The following is a 10,199-nucleotide window of genomic DNA, read 5'->3' as shown; positions in this document are numbered from 1 at the left end:
TAGATATACAGCCTTCCCCCACCCCCCCTTTTCTGAGAGTGTCAAAGTGAAATATTCCTGAGATCCTCAGATTACATTCCAAGAGTTGGGTTCACAAAATACAGTCCCTGTATCTGTACGTGCATGGTTCCAGGCTCATTTTCTGAGTCCCTTCTGTGCACCCAGGATTCCCTCCCTGTTAGGGGTGTAGGTATACTCAGGGTTTGGCGGACCTGGGTTAATTTGTAAGTCTCTCCCTCACTCTTTTATGGCCTTGGGGAGGCACTTATCCTCTGGGCACCTCAGTTTATTCATCTTTAAAACAATCACATCGTGGGTAGTGGTTATCTTAATTTAAGGATGCTTTTTTTGCATCCTGTGCTAGACCCTCAGGATGGACAGATAAAGAGGATCTGTTTACTTTCTTCAAGGCAGTAGTTGTCCACCTCGAGCAATTTTACCCTTCAGAGGACACTTGGCAATGACTGGAGACATTGTGGCTGTCACTCTTAGGCGTGGCATGCAGGGGACATGTAGATGCTAAGTATTCTACAATGCACAGGACAGCTTCCTTTTCCACCCCCCACCCTCGCTTCTGATTTTAGAATTAGAAGATGAGGATGGGTCCCTCAGAGGTTTTCCTCTGGAAGAAGAGAGAAAATGTCATGATCCTTAATGCTATTTTTACACCATGGTCTTGCTGGGCTTTTGGGGCAGCCCCCTCCTGCTGCTCTTGACGTTCTGGTTACAGTTGCCTCCGAGGACACGCGTCCCACCAGGCGCATCCTGGCGGGTGTACCATCCTTATCCATATACATGTCCCCAGTTAAAGACTTGCTGCCACCCCTGGAGAGGGGCCTGAGCAGTGGAATGAAACAGAAAGGAGGGAGCCTTCGCTCGACGGGTCCCCTCGGCAGGACAGCAAGACAGACCCCGAGCAGAACGCCGCCGGGAGGCGTTGGAAAAAAGCTTTTGTAGCGATCCTGTTAGCCTGCTTGGGGGCGACTTCCTGGGACAGCGGCTTCAGCCAGTGCACAGCCTGACTGTTCATTGTCATTGCCGTGGGCTGGCCTAATGGCAGGGTACCAAGAAGACTCGCTTGCTGGCTGTGCCTTGGCGGCCCCGCCAACTAGCCGGCCACCCAAGGGGATGCCTGGGTCCAACCACCCTTCCCCAAACTGGAGGTAGTCCAAATCTTTGAAGGGACCCCAGGGTAGCTGTGGCAGTGGGGGCAGGGCAGGAGGGGGCAGTCTGTCTTTCCCAGTCTGAGCCCGGGGACTCAAAGCCCGAGCGCTCACTCCAGCTTCCCCTGGGTTGAGCCTCCCTCTGGGTGGGATGCGCGTGGGGGCAGACGACTACGCGGTCTCGGTGCTGGCCGCGTGGGCGGCAGGGGAGGTGGGGCCACCCGTCGCCTTGAGCTCCGGAGCCAAGATCTGGGTCGGGACCATGCCTGTGGGCTGAGTCAAACCACAGCTGGGCTGCGTTTGCGCCGGGAGCACAGGCAGCGGTAGTTAATGTTTAACTGCTGACCGACCACCCCGCCTTCAGCCGGGAGAGGGTGCTCTCGGAAGGTAGGTTTGGACAGCAAAGGCCAGGTATCCGGGAGAGGAGGGGGAGAGGAGGGGAGGGCTGCCCCGCGGAGCGGAAGGAGGGGGAGGGTCTGCGCGCAGGGGGCTGCGGACTCACTGGCTGTGGCGAGACTGGAACCTCCCTCCTCCGCGCTCTCCCCGCCTCGCCCAGACACCACCCCCCAAACCCCACCCCCAGCCGAAGCCAGGTTGGGCTGCTCCAGGAAGTTTCCATGAAAGCGCCTGAAATACTAAGTTACCTTTTTTTTCAGGTGAGCTCGAGAAAGCCCTGCGCTCGCTCTAGTGAGTGGCAGCTGAGAACTTTGGGCTCCGTAGGAAGAAGGAAGGGAAGTTGGGAAGGTCTTTGGACCTTGTGGCTTGGCTGTCTTCCTCATGGCTTCACCCAGCCGCCCCGGCAATGACTGCTCCCATGTTATTGATCACAGCCATGTTCCTGAATTCGAGGTAGCTACCTGGATCAAAATCACACTCATCCTACTGTTCCTGGTCATCTTTGTGGTGGGCATCCTGGGGAATAGTGTCACGATTCGGGTCACCCAGGTGCTGCAGAAGAAAGGCTACCTGCAGAAGGAGGTGACAGATCACATGGTGAGCCTGGCTTGCTCCGACATCCTGGTCTTTCTCATTGGTATGCCCGTGGAGTTCTACAGCATCATCTGGAACCCGCTGACCACGCCCAGCTACACCGTATCCTGTAAGCTTCACTCTTTCCTCTTCGAGACCTGCAGCTACGCTACGCTGCTGCACGTGCTGACGCTCAGCTTCGAGCGCTACATCGCCATCTGCCACCCCTTCAGGTATAAGGCCATGTCTGGGCCCTGCCAGGTGAAGCTGCTGATTGGCTTTGTCTGGGTCACCTCCGCCCTGGTGGCCTTGCCTTTGCTTTTTGCCATGGGAGTTGAATACCCCTTGGTGGACGTGCCCAGTCACCGGGGGCTCTCTTGCAACCGCTCTCGCAACCACCACTCCGAGCACCCGGAGACCTCCAACATGTCCGTCTGCACCAACCTCTCTAGCCGTTGGACTGTGTTCCAGTCTAGCATCTTTGGTGCCTTCATCATCTACTTGGTGGTCCTGGTCTCCGTGGCCTTCATGTGCTGGAGCATGATGCAGGCGCTCCAGAGGAGCAAGCAGGGCACGCTGGCCGCCAAAGGGCAGCAGCTGCAGCTGAGGAAGTCCGAAAGCGAGGAGAGCAGGAGCGCCCGAAGGCAGACCATCATCTTCCTGAGTGAGTCTTGGGTGGAGGGCCTCCTGGGAGCAACCCCCACCGCCCTGCCCATGGTCCTCTTAAGCTTTAAGTGGGTGAACTTATGTTCGCTGGCACTAAAGAGGCATCAGTCTGAGCCTCTACATGTTTCTTCTCTATTTGGCGGCTTGGGTGTATGGTCAAAAGAGCACTAGACCAGAAGTCACAAGGTCTGGGTATATTCCAGAAGGGCAGCTCTGTGATGGCTGGCTGAGTCACAAAATAGCTTGGATAAAATGGAGATGATAATACCGCGATGTGAGGTTTCAGTCAGATAATAAGGGACAGGTGAAAGTCCATTGAGAAAGATCAAGTTCTATGCAGATGGAAAGGAGCATCCTTATCTAGCCCATCTTTATCCTGGAGAACCTATCTCAGGTAATTAGATAGTGTTCCTGTTTTTCTCCTTTGGAGATGCATGGCTATGGGGAACACACACTCTCCAGGCTGCAACTTTCTTTCCCTAGAGTGACATTCTGCCCAAGTTTTAAGAAACTGGAACTCTTACACACTGCCCCAAGTTGTGCTTATGTGTCCACCATGGTTGGTTTGTTCCTTATTGTAGCAGAGAAGCATGGCAGGACCAGGTGGCTTGTTTCTCTGATTCAGAAAACCTGGCTTCCCCTATTTCCTAAGAGAAGCACCTGCCTTTTATGTGACAGGAAGAGGCTGCTGCCCATTGTCAACAGCCCCCAGGCTTCACAAGAGGGGCCTGGTGGCTGCGCTTTGAGAGATGGGGCTTTCATGGAGATACACAAAGTGTTTGTGAGCAAAGGCTTTTAAAAACTACTTTTTAGCAAAAACAAACATACAGAAAAGATACCGTTGTGGGTGTGTGAGTCAAGGGAGGGGTTGATGGAATAAATGTTTCCCCCTCTCCCAGCCCCCTTTCCAGTGTGGCATTGGAGAAGGAATAAATCATGCTGCTGTTTGTTTTGGTGTGGGAAACCTGAGTAACAGGTTCCAGGACAAGGTGTTAGTCATGAGAGAAAATGGGAAATTACTTGAAGAGAAGTGGAAACAACTAGGTCTCAGCCCAGCCCAGCGCCTGGCTTCTGGTGTGTCTGTACACCTGACCTGACTTTACTCTGTGTCTGTGCAAAATGAGAGGGTGGGAGTTGGTGGTTTTTGGATGGGCTTACTCTGCATCAGGGGCCGTGCTTTTGACTTACATTTATTTCCGTTTCATAGAAGAGGAATTTCAGGCTTAGAGAAGACCTGGTTCAAATGCATGTTAAGTGCAGCTCTCAGATTCTAACCTTGCTTCTAAGCTCATCTTGCTCACTACACAATAGGCCAATAAAAGCAACTTTATTTGGAAAGCCAGCAGACTGAGAAGATGGTGAACTAGTGTCCCAAAGAACTATATTGCTGGTGTTAGAATTGAAGCTTCTCTTATATTAAAAGGGGGGCAGAGGTTGGTTGTCCCAAACTTGGCGTCAGAATCCTTTCTTGCAGCTGTTAATTCAGATCACCATGTCCCTTTAAACATTCAACAAGACAAATGTTTCTTGTGCAACTTTTTGTCTCTGTATGAATGGAAAAGACTTATACATTTAAAGGCCAGAGCCTTGAGAATAGGCCATCCTGTATATTTCAGGCTATAGGCAACATTCTTGTAGCAGAAGCAGCAACAAAGGTTAAAGCAAAAAAAAAAAAAAAAAACAAAAAAACAAAAAAAACCCACCAAAAACGGAACCAAGGTGGAGTCAGATTTGTTCTTCCCTCTTACAAGAGCAGGGAGCTAAGTGGCCATCTGTGGCTTTTTCACAGGCTCATGGGGAAGAGAAAATGAAATAAAGTAGGACTTGGCTACTTGCTGGTGGTGTTGCAGCCTTTCTAGAAATTAAAATAAGTTATCTGTAGCAGGTGACAATGTCTAGGGATTTAGGAAGGGCACCCAACCCAACTCAGTCTCTCTCGCCCGCTGGCTGCTGCCCAGAATATTCCAGGAAGAAATGGACATTGGATTTTCTTGAACATTTATTCAAAGACTAGTTCTTCCTTCCCCCATATGCCCTTAGGCATATCTTAACTTTTAGCGGTAATTTATGTTTGTTTATGCGTTAGTGTGAATGAATTTCCTTTTTTTTTTTTTTTTTTTTCTTTTTTTCTTTGAGGGCAAGGTACTACCTCTCATTCTGATTTAGAAATGAATACTGCATTTGACTAAGGGGGGAAAAATAATTGATTTATCTTTCTGTTGTACCAGTCTCTTTAGTTTTAATTTTTTTTTTTTTTTTTGTTTTTTTATTTCTCTGAACCAATGTCCTTTCTTCTCCTGGTGGGTATTGTACCAAGTTGAAGTCAGTATGCATTTTGTAGCATAAAATCAGAATGTCATGGATGTTACATAGAAATATATAGGAACTTGGAAATGGTCTTATCCAGTTAGTAATTGCCTGGAATGAGGCTGTTTTCGGCTGCCCTCATTCTTCCCTTCTAGTTCTATCTATCTTTCTTGTAACAAAACTATATATTAATCACCCACTGTGTTCCTGGCAGAGATTGTTGAATGGCAATCAGGTGCTCAATGTGTGATAATGTCTTGGGGGAATTTACCATTTGTATTTAGCCCATTTCCTCTGCAGTAGGTTTTCAAAGCAGTTCTTGCAAATGTCCCCCTCTCCCAATGAATTTCTAAGAGCTTTTAAAAATAGGAGTCTCACTAATTAACTCAAGTTAGAAAATAAATTAATGGAGTGAAGAGGAAGAAATCATGGCCTGCGTCTATCAGATTAATACAAGGCAGTTTGCTTTGTGGGTTCTATTAAATTTATGCTTTGGGGCATTTTTAACCCAGAACAAATGAATATATAAATTGTTTACAAATCGCTGAATTTAATATAGTGATTTAGCTGTCTTTTTAGAACTTCAGTTAACAGATGTATCAAATTAAAACAAGTATTTGCTCATTTCAAACATATTTTGCATTTAATGTGAAATGTAAATGATGACACGGCCCAAGATGTCTTTGGAGCTTTGGAGGCAATAAAATAACAATTAAGGATCGCCCCCCCCCTTGTTAAAAATGCCAACTTCTGCAAAACAGAAGGGAAATTCATAAATCTACCCAAGATGAGGAAGTCTATGTGGAAAATATTAATTTTCCTTTTGGCATCCTTTGCTTTTGAGTCTTGGTCTCGTGGAGGTGCTGGGTTGGTGAAAAATGAAAACAAATTGGGAACTCTGGGAGAGAAAGAGATGCCGAGACATCTCCTAGTTCTCAAGCAGTTTTCAGGAGAAAACAATAATAATGTGAAAGAAAGTACGCATTTCTGGAAACATGCATGTCACCGTTTGTCAGCTCAGTGAGGAAACAGTACTAGAGTTATTTCTTTTTGCAAGGTCACAGCTAATGTGGCTTGTCCCAGGCCAGAACAGAGGTTGCTGGTCTGTTTGTGTTCCTGCCTCTTCCAGAGGCAAGGAGTGGTTGGTTGCATTTGACTCTTTATTCCTTAGATGTTGAGAATATGCACAATATGCCTTCCTTTCAAGAGGGTTTTCCAGACCTTTCCTCTTATCTATTTGAACTCTTATGTAGAGTTAGTTATTCTCAATGCGTGGGGTACCCAGGGCCATGGACATTCATGTTCGTGTCTGTTGCACATGAGGCCTTGCTGGCCAGATGGCACCCGCTCCAAATGCCACAACAGAGTAGTTTGAGTTGTAATTTGTAACTTTCGAGGGCATAAGATGATTGAGACTAGGTTTTGGCTACCTCCCAAAGATCTGTAGGGTAGCAATTGGCTTTCAGCCATAGTTATGAAAAAAAAATTGTTTTTTACAGAAAATCATGAAATTGCAACATTGAGGAAACAAGAGAGAAGCCTTAGGACTCTATAGTAGGTACACTCCTCTGCATTCTGATTTGCTCTCTTGAGTCAGAGGGAAAGGGAGGGGGCCGTGTAGAGGGATGGGAGTTGATCATGGAGACTGTCTTAAGTGTGGGCTTTGCCCATTATGTGCATTTGGATGGAAAAAAGATGGGACTTGCTACTGCACTTCTAAAAAGAAGATTGACGTATATTTGGATATTTGTAGGATGGGCCAGAAAGACGGAGAGAGATCAGAATCACATCCTCTGGATTTTCAAACTCTAGATGTGAGGTCAAGTGATGTGCTTCTGTGAGAGAGACAGGAAGCTGAGATGATGTTGACAGCAGATCCTCTTTATCTGAGGACAGTCAGTACCTGAAACAAACTCTCAAAGTTAGTTCCTTAAAAGGGATCAAAAATTTCCTGTGAAAAGAAGTGTGATTGGGACCTCATTGTGAAAAATTTTTATTGTGAAAACTATGAAAGGAAATCTGTCTTGCATTTGAACAAAAATAGGTTCCAACCAAATGTTAATTCTTAAAATTTTTCAGAAGGAAACAAGTGCATTTTGGAGGATGTGGTTTTTCTGACAAAGCTGGGTATGATAACCATTGTGTTTGAGTTTCTAGAGCAAGATTATTAAGAAGCTTTCTCCCAGTAGCTTCTCTTAGTTCTTTGGTATTTCATTTGTCAATTTTCCATTCTTTCAGGATTAACTGGCCTAATTTGGGCAGCTCTTCATTTGTCAGCAACTTGTCATTTAATTCATGTGTTTCTCTTTCATTGACTTCTAAAATTCAGCACCCTGTGTGCAGGCCGTACGCAAAAATATAATTAGTTAAAAATCAATCTCTATACCCTGGCGTATATCAACTGATTACGTGGAAATGAACACCTTAAGACACTTCTTAAAGTGCCCCAAGAATTTTTAAATAGTTGTCTTCCTGACTAGTTTAGATACTGGTCTTAAATCCAGTTTATGTCATTAATTTTCTGTGATGTAAAGGGCTATGCCAACCAGTCTCTCAGTCTCGCATGTTTTAGTGTGAGATGTTATTTCGATTCAAATATTTTATTATGTCAGGAAAAAAGCTTTGCCTCAGATTTTTGGGTCAATGCCTCTGTTCTCCTCCCTTTCCTTGGGTTGATGTGGCTGTATAAATGGTGTTTCATGTTTATTTTTCGATTTGTCACATCTGTCACAAATTGCACGTGTCTTGTGATCACCCTGGCAGACAAACGCAAGGATGCTGCTTTATTTTTGAAATCAGGCTGCCCCAAAGATTGCATTTCTCTGTTGGAGAGATGCATTGTTCCCGTGGAAGGGGATAATGGGAATCCTGGTCCACATTCATTCTCCAGCCTGTTCATCTGTCTTAGTTGCATGCCCCATGGAGCTGCCAAAGTGTAATAAGGCAGCAGAGGCCTTCAGTGAGCTATGCATTCAGCTTATTAATGCTAAAACCACTCAGAGTAAAAGCCATTCATGTGTAGAGTTAGCACAAGAAGTAGAGTATCGAGGGTGTCAAGGAGTCCTGCCTTGCCCCACTAGACGAGGTCCTCTGACCTACTACTTGGATGGTGCTATCATCTCTCTTCACCTTTTTCTCTACCCACATCCCTTGATGCTCTGCAGCCCTGGGACAGCCCCTCCATCTTTACTCCTTGACTGCGTCCTGAGCACCGAGTGGAGTCTGGTTACTACTGATCTGAGTTCTTGTCAATAGATGTGTTCAGCCTTCCCTGGGCCCTGCTCTTTGGTGGTACATTCCTCTGCAGGGACCTTCAAAGAGCTTGAACTCCTGGAGTCCCTTTTCTACTTTGTTCCCATCACGTCTGCACATCTGAGGGACCTTGCCTGAGCATGTCATCACTGGAGGAATGGCTGCATATGCCCTTGCCCAGGCTCTTCTTCATTCTGCAGGCACTGGGATCTCATCGATAGCCCCAGCCCCATCCAGTTCAAGTCTGATCGTGGCTTCCTCTGGCTCTTAGGTCAGGGATCAAAATCCTCACTAAAAAGTCCTTGAGGTCAGTGGCCACTTCAACATCATGGGTGCCATTCTCCTATTGGATTAGTCTGGGGCTGCCATGACACAATGCCACTGACAGAGTGGCTTAGGCAGTAGACATTTATCTTCTTACAGTTCTGGAAACTAGAGATGTGAGATCAAGGAGATGGCAAGTGGTGGTTTCTGGTGAGACTTACTTGGTTTGCAAATACCAGGCTTCTCACTGAGTCCTCACGTGGCCCTTCCTCTGGGGTGGAGTTGGAAGGGGGGTAAAGGGGGGGGGGTGCGAGGGGAAGGGAGAGAAATAGAGGAAGTCTTGTGTCTTCCTTTCTTTATAAGGATGCCAGTCCTATTGGCTTAGAGTCCCACCCATATGACCTCATTTAACCTTAATTACCTCCTTAAGGCCCCATTTCCAAATACTATTACATTGGGGGTTAGGGCTTCAATATATGAATTTGGGGGACACGGTTTAGTCCATAATACCCTTTAATTGCTCTGTCTCACTCCCCCTCTTCAGTTCCTTCAGTGGCCCATGGCCAGATGCTCTCTTACCACCAGGCTTTGGCACATGTTGTTTCTCTGCCTGAAATGCTTTTCTGCCTTATTGCATGCTCTACCTGACCCCACCAGCCCCCTCACCAAGTTAGCATCCTCAGATCTCCCCTGGGAAGCATGGCCCATCCTCCTTGACTTGATTAAACCTCCCTTGAAACAAGACTCAAGTTATAATTTTACATTTAAGGGTGATGGATGTTGGCCTTCATTCTAATTCCTTGAGGGCAGGAGCTCATCCTAATTTTACTCCCCACTGTCCTTCATCCTAGCATGATGCCTGGCACACAGAAGATGTTCAGTGCATATTCATTGACTGAATAAATACATGAACACACCTGAGCTTAGAATTGGGAAATGATGCTGTTTTCCCTTGGGCATAAGTTCCTGGAGAAGTTTATCATTCCTCAGATTTTTTCTTCCCCACAGAATATGGAGCTCCCTGGCTAGGAATCAGATTGGAGCTGCAGCCGCAAATTAAACTGCAGCTGCGGCAATGCTGGATCCTTAACCCACTCTGCAGGGCCGGGGATTGAACCCGTGTCCCAGCCCTCCCAAGACGCTGCTGATCCTGTTGTGCTACAGTGGGAGCTCCCTCAAAATTGTTCTTATTAACCCAAATCTAAAGATGCTTTCTTGAAAGGAAACCGATTCTTCCTAGGCCTCTGAAAAGTCAAGCCATCATGGAAGACATGTTAAGATATTATCTTCCTGAGCAAAGGAACAGCCTGTGTTAATCAGCGCCTGAATATCAGCTTTCACCCTGTGTACCTGCCAGAAGTACCCATGAAACAAAAGTGATTAGGGTGTTGTTTAACAATCCTTGTTAAGCTGTGTTTAACCAGGTGATAATGCAATGCCACAACTCCAAAAATTATTTCTTAGCAGTCCTTTTCACCCTTTGTTGACAAGGGAGTCCTCAGGGTAATGGAAAGAGAATGCAGTGGGGGTGGGGGGGGGGTGGTGATCTTTTGAAACTATTCAACCCCTAAGTTTTTA

The 10,199-nt window shown here is 46.6% G+C and overlaps 1 protein-coding gene across 5 annotated transcripts in view; it reads left to right on the top strand.

Moving 5' to 3' along the window:
* Nucleotides 1-1,754: 1,754 nt before the first annotated feature.
* Nucleotides 1,755-10,199, top strand: part of GPR39 (G protein-coupled receptor 39) — a 264,572-nt gene continuing 256,127 nt past the window's right edge. For 2 of the 5 annotated variants that reach the window (XR_014828745.1, XR_014828744.1), the window contains exon 1: nt 1,755-2,796. Coding sequence is in view for 2 of the 5 variants with exons in the window: in NM_001128487.1 (NP_001121959.1) it covers nt 1,941-2,796 (856 nt within the window). In the remaining 3 variants the exon portion in view is untranslated. 5 annotated transcript variants of the gene reach the window in all.

Source organism: Sus scrofa, chromosome 15 (genome assembly GCF_054392235.1).
Source record: "Sus scrofa isolate SSC_HxYL_T2T_F1_AM1 chromosome 15, Sscrofa_HxYL_maternal_Yorkshire_Landrace_v2.0, whole genome shotgun sequence".
In the NCBI taxonomy this organism is placed as follows: domain Eukaryota; kingdom Metazoa; phylum Chordata; class Mammalia; order Artiodactyla; family Suidae; genus Sus; species Sus scrofa.
This window is presented reverse-complemented; position numbering and strand designations above follow the sequence as displayed.